Below are 14377 nucleotides of genomic sequence, written 5' to 3'. Positions count from 1 at the left end.
ATTGAAGTGAGACAAACTATGATAAATCATCTTGTCTGTGATAGTGATACAGTCACCAGTATGCAGAGTTTACCCAACAGTTCAAATGTGAACATTGCATTATCTACTGTAAAATGTATCTATGTCTGTCTGTCTGTCTGTCTGTCTGTGTGTCTGTCTGTCTGTCTGTCTGTCTGTCTGTCTGTCTGTCATTTTTCCATATTTTTGTAAGACTGCACTGCTAAACAAACCGTCAATTATCTTTATACATAAACAACGATATACAGTACAGTAGCCTGGTTTGACACTGCCTCTAAGTGAATACAGGGAGACTATCACTACTGTAGTAATGGTGGAAATGGGGCATTATCTCATCAAATGCATCATCCCGTTCCATGGTCTGTAGAATCTGTACCTGTATATTTATGTGAAACCCCCTCTTTAATCTTTTCAAGATGTTGCACTCTGACATTCAAATGTTAATGTCTTAAATATGATGTTATGGATACAGAACACTCTACGAGAGCACAAACTGTAAATGCCTAATGTGTCATACTGTACTGTATGCATCTGTGTGTAATAGTGTATGTGTGGGCTTCTTGCTTACTACTCTGTACTGCACTGTGATTTTAAATCACATTAATATTTACACCTTGAAGGAAAATGTCACGGTCTGGATGAGGTTTAGGTTTCATTTTGAAAAATAATTTGGACATGGATAGTTATCACTATCCATATAAACCTTTGTAAAGGTGATGGCAACATATTCAGTTGTTTTTTTTTGTCCTTGAATCTTCCCATCCTGCGCTGTCTTGAGGAGGATGAGGAGCTGTACTGTATGTGAATGGCGTGTTCCTGGGTTCTGTTTACATTCCTGTTTACACTTTGCACGTCTTATCAGCCGCTTTCTCTCATCTCCGCCCACTGTGCTATAGAAAAGCAGATGCCGCTGTCATGCCAAGATGTGTCCGGGTAAAAAATCAGACTGTCTTATAACATTTGAACTAACTAACTTGTCTCATCTCAGTAAACATATAATATCAACGTTTCTAATTGATGCGAATGAAAAAATATGTCTATAGAATGTATCTTGAATCTTGTCCACGAATGTCAGTAACTTGGAGCTGGTCGCTCCTAGCGTTAGCTACCATTGCGTTACGTTTGTGGACAAGATTCTTCAATCCTATAGATGTATTTTTCAAATGAATAAGAAACATCAATATTATATGTTTACTGACATCAGACAAGTTAACTAGCGAGCTACAGTAGCAACAAAATGGTCACGAAATATTATTAGACAATCTGACTTTTTACCCCAACACATTTTGGCATGACACCACTTCCCCTGTCCATGTCCTTATAGCTTCTCTCCACTGAGCAATGCATCTCAACAGCACTCAGCAGGTACAATGACACAATGGTTGAATCTTGAATCAGAAAGAACTGTGTAAAACTTTACCATGTGGAAGTATGTTATGCAAGATGAGCCAGAAGGCTATTGGTGAAAAATACTGTTTTTTGTTTATTTCTTTACTGTCAAAAGGGACCATTCATGTAAACTGAAGGTGAAACTACTGTAGGATGAATTCAAATTTTTTTTAAATGAAAAACAGTGAGACTATAGTTCGAAAACATACTGTATGCATAGTCTTTGTACAGTATTTAACTTGATTGTTATTTGAAACATTGTCTGTCAAGGTGGTGTACAACAAACTAGTCAACTCACATAGATAATTCTGTAACTTTTCATCTTGAAGACAAACACCCACAGCTCAACTATTGATGAAAACAATGCATTGTATATATTTGTAATGTTAAAATCTCTTTCTAACATGCAAGTAGTGTCCAGCTTTGACACTGAAAGTGGATTCGCTGTACTTAGAATAAGTAGCTTATAACTGGGGTGGAGTAAAAAAAACACTTGCAAGGAGGGCCAGAGGGAAGACAACGGTGACTGTGTTGTGAGATGGACATTTTCCTCAAGTGAGGCAATTTAATTCAGAAGAATACAGACCTTTTTTAGGATTAGTCACTAATCCTCTTGACCTAATTGCCACTGTCTATCCGAAATTCAGCAGAGATGCTTTTATTCATCGAAGAATGTGACTCAGTAAGAATGTGCTGGTGGTTGTCTCAAATGGAGCTATTGTGGGTTCATGATTTTACACTGCCCCAGAATATGACTACGAAACTGCCAGCTACGGTTTCATGCTGTACAGTTCCTCCTTATGAAACAGAGGTTTCTTGTTGTACTGTATGTGGGTGACCTACTGTAGAGCATTGGGTTTGTTTTCCATTTTGTTGTTGTTCATACTCAGACTCTCTCTCTGTCTGTTTCCTTCCTCTCTCGCTCTGCTTCTCTCGCTCTGCCTCCTATCTCTCTCTATCTCTCACTCTGCGTCTCTCTCTCTCTCTGCCTCCTCTCTCTCTCTATTTCTCACTCTGCTTCTCTCGCTCTGCCTCCTATCTCTCTCTATCTCTCACTCTGCTTCTCTCGCTCTGCCTCCTATCTCTCTCTATCTCTCACTCTGCTTCTCTCGCTCTACCTCCTATCTCTCTCTATCTCTCACTCTGCGTCTCTCTCGCTCTGCCTCCTATGTCTCTCTATCTCTCACTCTGCTTCTCTCGCTCTGCCTCCTATCTCTCTCTATCTCTCACTCTGCGTCTCTCTCTCTGCCTCCTATCTCTCTCTATCTCTCACTCTGCGTCTCTCTCTCTCTGCCTCCTATCTCTCTCTCTGTCCCCCTCTCTATCTCTTTATCTACCTCGCTCTATCTCTCACTCTGCCCCACCCCTTCATTCTATCTCTCTCTCTCTGTCTCTCTCTCTCTCTCTCTCTCTCTCTCTGTTTTTTTGCACTAACAAACCCCTCTCTGTTTTGTGTCCCCTGTTCACAGTCTGAGAGTGTGTCACAGTAGGTGTGTCCAAGGATGTGTTTCTGACCTGGCACAGATGTACTGTCTCTCCAGGCATCATCTCTAAGGGGCGTGAGTTCTTCATGTGTTGCTGAGCGTGAATCTGTCTTGAACAAAAAACACTTTATGTCAGCTCACTGGAAGGAATCAAGTTTTTTGCCAAATCATTGTATTTTGCCAAACGTTGTGTTCAATTGTAGATGTCTGACAGTGTCAAGAAAATAAAGAAATGGACAAAATGAGATCAGTTTTACATAAATATTCCAGATTTTGTTGATTACCTGTTTATTCTCTTGTGATAGTTTCTAATCTCAGACGTTTTACAACACATCTCTCGTTCATTCACCTTGACAGTCTAAAGGTGTTACTTTTGCCCACCAGATGTCAGTTCTACGTTTCAATAACTACCTCCGCCCCAGTGAAGTGTAGGGCTAGAGGTAATGTTTTTGGTGGTGCAATGTTTTTGGTTGGTTCTTCACGAAATGCATTAATGGACAGAGGTCTGTGCTTTCTGAGGACCATTTATAGTTCAGTATGGAAAGATGTCAGTTAATATGTAAACCGGTAACTTGGTCAGACATCCAGTTTCCCTTTTTAAAGCTACAGTATGACAGTGAAATAATCTACATACATGTACGTGTGTGTGTGTTCAGATATCACAGTGCTGTACTACACATGCCCTCTGTGACACGGTCATATCAATAGCAACTGTGCTCTAATCTCCCTGGGGGGTGCTTGCATGCTCTGCAATGCCATGTTCCCTATTCCACTGGATGGTATAAATAGATGGCCGACTACACTGATATGTGACGGATGACCGCCTGGCCTGCGTTTTGTGGTGGTTACAACTGGATCCTCAACGCTGTTGTTGGTTACGCCCCAATCCTCTCTAGCACCCTGGCATTTCCCCACCTCCTGTCCAAGACACACAGAGTTGACGCCGAACGACCCATCGCCTCAGTTGTGGGGCCAGACCCTAACTTGAGACCAGGCGAGTAGGCCAAAATTGTGTCGCAGATGTCAGTGGCACTGTGCAGATCTCACGTTGGGATTTGTCACCTAGGTTGGCAGCTCTTTTGATGAAAGGTAGTTCGAAACTTGATAGAGTTTTGATATGTTTGACTCCACGACTGCATTTTACTGGAGCGAAACTGGCATCAACAGTTATATCTACAAGTGAGAAATACTCTCTCAGCTAGTGTTAGTTTTGTGACTTCTTTCTGAATACTGTTTTGCCCCCAAAACTCAGACAATCACTGTTATGCAGACGATATCCAACTGTTTTTGTCTTTCAAACCAGATAAGATTGAAAAACTCAGTGTACTGCATGAGTGTCTAGCTGCCATTAAAGAGTGGACAGCGAGCAACTACCTTCAATTGAATGCGGCTAAGACCGAAGTCCTGATCTTGGCGTCAGACAGTGTTGCCACTAGGGTGGCAGATCACATGGGGTCCCTCAGTGGAAATGTACGCCTCAACCTGAGGAACCTTGGTGTGACTTTTGATCGGTCTATGCATCTAGACAAACATGTTAAGTCGTTAACTCGCACCTGCTTTTTCCATCTGAGGAATATCTCAAAACTTCGATCAATTGTTGCTCATGGTGAGCTGGAAATGTCTGTCCATGCTTTTATATCCTCCAGGTTGGACTATTGTAACTCCTTGTTCACCTGCCTCAACAAAGCATCTGTGGACCAGTTGCAACTGGTCCAAAATGCCGCGGGCCAGGCTGCTCACCAGGGCCAAGAAATCGTGCCACATCACCCCCATCCTGGCCTCCCTGCACTGGCTCCCTGTGCACCTCAGGATCCACTTCAAGGTCCTGGTGTTCACTTACAGAGCCCTCCATGGACAAGCCCCCGCCTCCATCTGCGACCTCATCCACCCCTACTCCTCCAGCCGGTCCCTGAGGTCGTCCGAGGCTAAAGACTAAGGGTGACCGAGCCTTTGGGGCTACTGGAATGCCCTACCCCAGGACCTGAGAGCCTCAACGACTGAGAACTCTTTTAAAAAACTCTTGAAGACCCACCTGTTCAGACAGGCCTTTGGTGATCTGTAGCCCAACTATTGACCCCCCCCACCCGCCCCCCCCCCCCATGTTGTCATGATTTTTGCACTTGTGAACTGGATGACTGGATGTTTATTTTAATTCTCCACTGTAAAGCACTCTGTGCACTCATGCTGTGAAGAGCGCTATATAAATAAAGTTTTACTTTACTTTACTTTACTTACAATTCTAAATTTGACAGCAAATGTAGCTATGTCCTGTCATATTGTACATGTATGTAAGATGTAAGATTCCGGTCATTTCTACCACTGCTGGAATCTGATGGAGGGCAACACTTTTGGGATCGATCCCAGATTCTGGAATCTTTTCACAGGAAACGGAAGCTTGTGTATTTGTGTACAAAACTGAGAAAAATGACTTTTAAGTTGTTTTCCTATAGGGCTTTTTGCAGTAACTGTAATTTTGACCCCCTATTTTCTCCAAAACACAACACATTAGAGAGGAGATATTTGTCCACATGACAAAATATGTCTTTAATGTGACAAAAAGGATTATAACTCATTTTCGACCAAAAATGAAATTACTGGCTTTTTCATTTGTAGAGCAGTAAAGTTATTCTTCCAGAGGACATGCAGTATCTGCCCTAGCCTCACAGCCAACAGAACACTGAGACGGTGGGTGGAGTCCTGTCTTCTTCAGGGTCTTATGTGCAGACGACGAGATGACTTTCTCTCCTCTTTAGCAGGGGAGCTCATATGTCTGGCTCTCTGACAGCTCCTGTCGCCCTCTCCATCCATGACTCACTTGGCATGAGTGGGAGGACACAGATTACCAAGGCACTCACACTGCCCAGCCTCCCTGAAGTGGTGTAAGGTTTGTGCTGGATCAGAGAGGCTTGCGATTGTGTTTGCCTCCTTGTCTCCACCCCCCCCCGGCTACCCCCTGTGAGGCTATCCCGTTGCTGCTGAGTGCCCTGTGGAGAGCCCCTGGCCTGGAGGTCTCGCTGGCGGAGAAGGCTTACCGTCCAGCTCTGAGGAACAGGTCTGTGTGACGACTCTCATTTAGCACCAGAACCGTCCCCGGCTCGACCCAATGGGCCCCACTTATCCTGTCAACAGCACGCCAGCCAGCTGTCAGCCCAGACCCAGCCAACCTTTGTGCTGTACCACAGAGGGGAAATGTTTGTAGCACCCCCCCCCATACCTAATGGAAGACCAGCATACAGTAAGGGCACCTGATTTTCTCTGAGGCTCGTTGTGGGAGAATGCCCACTGACACCGCGCTGTACGTTGAGAACACGTTAAGAGATAGGAGAGCATCTGAGCCTGGCTCTGATAAACGCCTGTTCATTGGGGCTTGACGGCCAGCGGCGGAGTCTGGCTGGCTGAGGTCCATTCGTCTGCTTCGGGGGATTGATGCAGGCAAAAGTGATATGCAAGATCAGCAAGCCTTCTGTGCTGAGTTGGAAAAAACTTGACGTCCATTTTGAGGCTCACAGAGACTGGCATGGACTCATCATTTAGAATATGATGAGTTTTGTTTTGGTTGTATGAGGTGAAATGCTTCAGAGATGCAAAGTACATTATGTAGAATATGTCAAACCAAAAATCCCCACTTTGGAGACAGGCACACAACACGGTGCTGCCTAGAAACCTTGAACGAGTTAACTTCTGTTGATAAACAAGTGCTCTTTCACCACCACTATACGATTAAGCCGACTCGTGATAGCTGTGTGCCCATAAATAAAGGTCACATCCACTCCTAGCTTTGGACTCCACAAGACAGACAGACCTGCCGAATAAAGCAACTTAGGTTACCAGCAACACAGGGGTTCAAGTACAGTTCACCCACATTTCAATCACATTGTACAGTACACTACAGTAGGCTATGATGTATTTGTGATGCCTTTATGCAACATGTTTGGATTTACAGTCAAACTGAGCATTGCTAATAACCCTAGGCAGGACTAGCCTGCCTCCATCCCCTGAATGGTAGGCCTACGTCCACTTTTAATTTTCGAAATGCGATTCAGGGTCGGGAAAAGCTCTCGACCAGAGTGATTTCTTGGTTGGAATTCAGCGTCCTTTGAATGTGATGTCAAATGCTGTGATTGGTTAGGGGGATGAACTACAGCTGTCAGGCTCAGGCAGGAGATAACCAAACGCAATCTGATGAACATATAAATACACGGACGACATCATCTTCATTTTCATCGTCGATTTCCAGATCTTTCCCGGACCACATTTCCTGAGCTTTCCTGAGCGTAGTGATTTGGGTGTAAAAGCCTTAATAATAATCAGTGGGAACAGCAGGTTTGAATGAGGCCAGGGGCGTGCTGGCCATCTGTAGGTTCTGGAGAATCACAGAACGGGCGCTACGATAACCGGTCAGCACCGTCCCCCGTCCCCCCGTCGACAAATCGTTCAGCACCCCACCCCCCATCAACAAAATGAAAACATTGTTATATATACTGAAGCGGCCGGCTCAGACTTCAGACTCCAGGGCCGTTTTTTTCGTCCCAGCTCGGCCCTGAATGAGGCTTGCGGGTCAAGAGTAGGCTAACACAGATATGCACAGCTCAGCCCACCCCGCTGCCGGCCCCTCGCTGGCTCAGGCACCAGCAGATGCTTATCTACTGTACTCTATTACTAGTCTTATTACACGGGTGAATTTCTTTACATGTAAGGTAATTGAATCTCAGCAATGTGCTTGAGGGAAGATGGTGATGGGGATGAGGCCTGTCTCTGAGGAGTAGCATTTCTCCCCGTGTGAAAGATTAACCTCTCAGGACCCACGGTCCTCCCATGGCTATTTTTACAGCACGGCCGCCTCCTGATCCTCTGAAAAAAACATAGCACCACATGATCCCAAGAAGCAAAAGTAATTAGTTGGCAGGCAGTCAAAGACAAATAATCAAGTGTGGGATTTTTTAGAAGGTGGCGTAATGACAGTTACGGGTGAGGAGTGTATGTGTGAGAAGATAATGTTATATAACATTATTGGTTATAAAGTAATTAAACTGATTTGAATTAGCAAATAGTGATTTGGAGACTCACTTATTGAAGGGTTAGATATTGAACAGCTATAGTAGCTAAGTGTGTGATTTTTTAGGAGGTGGTATTATCACAGTGAGCAGGGGGTGAGGCTATCAGTATGTGTGGGTATTTTTGACCAACAGCATACAATATAATACTGATTTCCATGTTTTTATGGTTATAGGTATGTTGACATTATTGGCTATATATTTACATCTTACAATGTGTGCCCAGAAACCAGCCTGTGAATCATGTATGGATGTCAGTGAGAAACGGATCACCAAGGTGACCAATGAGGCACAGTGACATAATCAAGAAATATCTTTCAGTCGGGATGTGACGCTATAATTGTATTATTTTAGTACCGGGTGACAATAATGACTCAGATTGCAATAATGTCTCTGACTGTCTGTATCTGTGTCTGTAGCTGTGCCTGTAGCTGTGTCTGTAGTTGTGTATGTATCTGTGTCTGTAGCTGTGTTTGTAGCTGTGTCTCTGACTGTCTGTATTGTCTGTGTCTGTAGCTGTGTCTGTGTCTCTGACTGTCTGTATTGTCTGTGTCTGTGTCTGTAGTTGTGTCTGTGTCTGTATCTGTGTCTTTATCTGTGTCTGTAGTTGTGTCTGTATCTGTGTCTGTATCTGTGTCTGTATCTGTGTCTGTATCAGTGTCTCAATCTGTGTCTGTATCTGTGTCTGTATCTGTGTCTGTAGTTGTGTCTGTAGTTGTGTCTGTAGTTGTGTCTGTAGTTGTGTCTGTATCGGTGTCTGTATCTGTGTCTGTAGTTGTGTCTGTAGTTGTGTCTGTAGTTGTGACTGTATCTGTGTCTGTAGCTGTGTCTGTAGCTGTGTCTGTGTGTCTCATGGTGACTGTAAACTCACAAATCTGCATCCCGCCTACAAGAACTTGGCTGCGCTGTCAACCAAGGCTCCGCAGCTCCTCAGTTTCCTTCATGTGAAGTGGATCCAGAGCACAGTGAGAGGCCCCAGAGAGGGCTGAGGGCCAGCTAAACACAGCCAGCCATCTGGAACCGCTGGTGTGGCCGGGGGCTTCGTGGCCTGGGGCCGCGCGCACACAAGGCACCCCAGCCACGGTGCTCCAGAACTCTGCCACAAGGCAGGGATTGAATGGGGTGTGAATGAAAAACGATGTGGGTGACAGTAATGAGGTCGGTAAGCTAATAAGCCTCTTTCTAGCAGATCTGGGTCGCAATACTGTATTTGAAATATGCTTTCAATGACTTGAGTTTGCTTGAGGCTGCTTGGAGTGTCCACTGGATGTGCGGGACAAGAACAAGTGATTTTTTTAAATGGTTTAAAATAGCAAATAATAGTGGGCGTTTGGAAACTCACTTATTGAACAGTTACTGTATTCGACTTAAAAAATAAAATAAAAAAAAGAGTCTACTATGGTGTCTTTCATCACATGTGCACCTCAGTTTGTTTGTGCACCAACATGCATTCTCCGTTATATTATCCATCAGTTCTCTGTCACAGCAAGAATTTTTCAGCCAGTGTAGCGTGAGACCGTCGACGTGCTCTCTGTCCACTCCCTTAAAAGGTGCAGCGCGGCGAAGGCCGCATGTCCACGTTCATGTTCCCCCAGAGATTACTTCTAATAAGAGGGCCAGTATTTATAGACGGGCCACCTCGATGTATCCCCCCTAATCCCGACTCTCTCTCTGCTCCATCACCACTCCGCTCTCCACATCCAGAGGTAAACACACAATCCCTCTCTGCGGCTAAAACAGAACATTCTGTCCAACCTTTCAGCTCTTTTCTCTTCTGAAACCTGGGCAGAAATGTCTTTTGCTCCTGAGGCTGGTTGCTCGGGGAGGGTATGAAACCCCCTCTGACGTTGCAGGAGGGAAGAAAGGCCTTTTTACGGGATGTTCTTTCTTTCTGTATTGTTCTCTTCCTGTTTCTGGCCCGCAGGTGAACAGCAGCCATGTCATCGGAGCGCTTCGACTGCCATTATTGCAAGGACACCCTGCTGGGGAAGAAGTATGTGATGAAGGAGGACACGCAGTACTGCACTAAGTGCTACGAAAACCTGTTCGCCAACTGCTGTGAGGAGTGCTCTTTACCTATTGGATGCAATTGCAAGGTAAGAACGGGGCCCTGGTATGAACGCATTTCCAGAGAAGTCTCTGACGTCAATGTCGTTAGTAGCAACACACTGCATGTGGTTGTTTCACAGTAGATTCACATTCAGAAAACTTGAAGAAAATGTCCTTCGAGAGGCAATTCATTTTGCAGCAGCAATAAAATACATACAGGGGAAAAAAATCACATACATGTGTTACACATCCTTTAAAACACAGAAACAACAGAAAGATGGATGGATCCAATGGATATTGACAGGATCTTATGTTATGTCACCAGCTATGAAACAGATTGCAGAAAAGAGCAGGGTTATTTGTGTACTATAGGGGAGAGTGGGGTGATTTATGCCAGGGGGGAAGTTGTGCCACCCATTGTTTCTAGAAAACCATAGGAGAAATTGGTGACCACCCATTTTCATACTTATCTATTTTATTCACCCTGTCATGAAGGGAGACACATGGAATAAGTTCAAAAAACGTTTTTGCCATTCAAAGTGATTTTTTTATGTTCAAGGTTTCATTATTCTTATGTCTGAAAAATTACAGAGAGGTTGGAAAAAAATCTCACACGTGTTAGGAAGCTAGAATATGAGGCTAAACTGTTCGCATGGTGTTTGCTCTAAACTGCTTGATGATACAAGTTTGTTAAAATGGCGAGGGTGGGGTAATTTATGCCAAAAAGCCTTGGTTTAGTTGTGCCATTTTTCCCCCATGTATGTTTATGGGGGCTGGGAGGGGCGTGGTTTGGCCCCCATGGCGTCATGTGACTGGCAATACAAGCTTGGCCACTACGCCAAATGGCTTCAATGCCCTGAGCTGTTCCTGGGGGCTTGATTTGGACAGAGCAGTGGGAGAGGTGCAGAATGGAAAGTCCATAGTCAGTGGCAAAGGACATCAAGATCTGCAAAGTGATACATGGAGAATAGAGAGAACAGGACCTGCAGTTATGTACACATAACTCTACATACGCAAAGTCTGGGAGGCTCCTAACCCTGAGTCAAGCTCTATTGTACAGTATAGCCTACTGTAGGCAAGGCCTTGTTGAAGATTTAAAAAAAAAAAGCTGTAACATGTATCATTTCAACATAATCAATGGCGCAATTTACTCCCACTTATCATAAGTACGCCTCAAGTAAAAACTGGCTCAACTCACCCCGCTCTCCCCTACACGTTACTTTACGGTCATCTTCATCAATATTCAATCAACTCTAAAAGCTACAAAAGGCTAGACGCTGAAAGCCATACTGAAGACATTCTAACCACCCATTATAACCCTCAGCCCTAACCCTAATCGCCCATTCTGACCCTCTGCCTGTGTGTTGATGTGCCTGGCAGGACCTGTCCTATAAGGATCGTCACTGGCACGAGCAGTGCTTTCAGTGTGCCAAGTGTAGCCGTTCTCTGGTGGAGAAGGCCTTCGCCGCCAAGGACGAGCTGCTGCTCTGCACCGAGTGCTACTCACACGAGTACTCCTCCAAATGCAACACCTGCAAGAAGACCGTGATGCCAGGTGAGCTGGGAGAGGAGGAGGAGGAGAGGAGGAGGAGGAGGAGGAGGAAGAGGAGAAGTTAGAGAAGGTTGATTTGTCTACATAATAAAAAAGACAGGCTACATCATTGTCCTAACCTTCCTGTTAGCCGTGAAACGGCATCAGTCACCTCGGCTCGCAGCTGTCTAGAAGCGGACGGAGGTGTCCTTCCAGGTGGAGGTGCTCTACTTCTTCAGGGCCGCTCTGAGCCTGTTACACCCCTGTGATCTCTCACTGGGTCCCATATGCTGACTGGACTCTTTCTTCTTCTCTGGTGCCAGGCTCACGCAAAATGGAGTACAAGGGGAACAGCTGGCATGAGACCTGCTTCCTGTGCCACCGTTGCCAACAGCCAATAGGAACCAAGTCCTTCATCCCCAAAGACACCGGCTTCTTCTGCGTGCCCTGCTTCGAGAAGCAGTTCGCCTACCAGTGCTGCGCCTGTAAGAAAGTAAGTGTCCCTTGGCGTTTGGTACAGGGATATGGTATTAATCAAAAGTTCACCAGACATATTTATATGGCTCCCACTGTGATTGAATGCTAATAGGATCTAGATAGCCTCAGAGGAATGTCTAAGGACAACACAGAAATCTAATCTGGATCGTGCCTGTGTGTGTGTGTGTGTGTGTATGTGTGTGTGTGTGTGTGTGTGTGTGTGTGTGTGTGTGTGTGTGTGTGTGTGTGTGTGTAAACGTGCCTCTGTTCATTCATCTGTGTGTGCATGCGTGTGTGTGTGTGTGTGTGTGGGGGCGGCGGGCGTCTCTGTTCATCCATCTGTGTGTGTGTGTGTGTGTGTGTGTGTGTGTGTGTGTGTGTGTGTGTGTGTGTGTGTGTGTGTGGGTGCTTTTGTTCATCCGTCTGTGTGTGTGTGTGTGTGTGTGTGTGTGTGTGTGTGTGTGTGTGTGTGTGTATGTGTGTGTGCGTGTGTGTCCTTCCTCCAGGCCATAACTACGGGTGGGGTGACCTACCAAGACAAGCCTTGGCACCGTGAATGCTTCCTGTGCATCGGCTGCAAGAAGCAGCTGTCGGGGCAGCGTTTCACCTCCAGGGAGAACTTCCCCTACTGCCTGGACTGCTTCAGCAACCTCTACGCCAAGAAGTGTGTGGGCTGCACCAAGCCCATCACCAGTGAGTCACTCCTCCACCGCCACTATTTTCATACGGTTTATTTTAACACCTCTCTCTGTCACGCTCCGGCTCCGCTCAATCATCTGCTGATCGCCACAAGTGTGAGGCGTCGAAACGAATCCTGCTAATACTGTACCGAGAAAAGTCGTCGACGGTCTCTTCGATGTTTGCGTGAAAACATGAATTTCACCCACGTGCTTAGTGTCTGAATATTTGTGTTTATTTGTGTGTGTTTGTTTGTTTGTTTGTTTGTTTGTTTGTGTGTGTGTGTATGTGTGTGTGTGTGTGTGTGTGTGTGTGAATGTGTGGGGGTGTTTGAATGTGTGTGTGTGTGTGTGCGTGTGTGCCTGTGTGTGTGTGTGTGTTCCTGTGTGTGTGTGCGTGTGTGTGTGTGTGCGTGTGCGTGCATGTGCGTGTGTTTGAATGTGCGTGTGTGTGTGTATGTTTGAATGTGTGTGCGTGTGTTTGAATGTGCGTGTGTGTGTATGTTTGAATGTGTGTGCGTGTGTTTGAATGTGCGTGTGTGTGTGTGTTTTAACATGTGTGTTTGTTTCAGGCCTGGCCGGGGCCAAGTACATCTCCTTCGAGGAGCGCCAGTGGCACAGCGAGTGTTTCACCTGCCAGCAGTGCTCCGTGTCGCTGGTCGGCCGTGGCTTCCTCACGCAGCGCGACGACCTGCTGTGCACCGACTGTGGACGCGAGAAGTGAGGGCCTCGTCCTCCTCACGGGGGGGTCACGACCTTGGAACGACCCCGGGAGCACATCAGCCCAGTGCGCGGTCTGGAACAATACCAGGCCAATGATAGCGATGACCCTGAAGCATACCAATGCAGTTAACTGATACATATTGCGTGTGGCTCTACATACATAATACATGATAGATACAGTATAGCTCTACATACATGATATATGATAGATATAGGTCTACATATATGATATACAGTATGATAGGTATAGCTCTACATACATGATACATGATAAGCATAGCTCTACATACATGATGCATGATGCATGATACGTATAGCTCTCTGTTCACTTCCCTTGGACTGTATGTGGTGCAGTCGACAACAGTCCTTGTCTGCTCTTCTGTGCCTCTGTAATAAAGAGAGATTTGGTGTCAGATGGGTGTCATGTTTCTCTTTCTCTCCCCTTTGTTGAGCTGTGCGCACATACAGGACAGCGAACACAGCAAAGGCTTCTCCCTATACATGCCTGCTCAGGCCAGAGAACCGTCCTGCAGCAAGTACGCCATCCAGAGGATCACCCCCAGCATGGCAGGTCACATTCATACTTGGGCTACATTCATACTTAGCACTGTCATGTCACATTCATACTTAGGCTACATTCATGCTTAGGCTACATTCATACTTAGCACTGTCAGGTCACATTCATACTTAGGCTACATTCATACTTAGCACTGTCATGACACATTCATACATAGTACTGTCAGGTCACATTCATAACACTGTCAGGTCACATTCATACATAGTACTGTCAGGTTACATTCCTACTTAGCACTGTCAGGTCACAGCAAGAAGGTTGTGGGTTCGATACCCGCTCAGGACGTTGTCGGCACTGGGGATGTTCTCCCCAGGGTTGTCAGGTACTCAGGTGAGATATATCCCGGGCCTTTCTGTGCGTTATTTGCATGTTCTCTCCATGTTCGCAAGGGTTTCCTCCCA

At 45.6% G+C, this 14377-nt stretch overlaps 1 protein-coding gene across 1 annotated transcript; it reads left to right on the top strand.

The window, feature by feature from the left end:
- Positions 1-9882: 9882 nt before the first annotated feature.
- fhl5 (four and a half LIM domains 5) lies at positions 9883-13403 on the top strand (the record flags this gene model as incomplete). Its single annotated transcript, XM_084450634.1, has 5 exons — positions 9883-10041; positions 11375-11549; positions 11849-12018; positions 12509-12695; positions 13252-13403. 5 exons carry the CDS (start codon positions 9883-9885, stop codon positions 13401-13403), a joined length of 843 nt encoding a protein of 280 aa, XP_084306760.1.
- Between the last annotated feature and the right edge of the window lie 974 nt (positions 13404-14377).

The sequence above is a fragment of the Borostomias antarcticus genome, assembly GCF_949987555.1.
Source record: "Borostomias antarcticus genome assembly, chromosome: 16".
NCBI lineage: Eukaryota > Metazoa > Chordata > Actinopteri > Stomiiformes > Stomiidae > Borostomias > Borostomias antarcticus.
The sequence above is the reverse complement of the archived record's forward strand: the minus strand, read 5'-3'. Positions and strand labels throughout refer to the sequence as shown.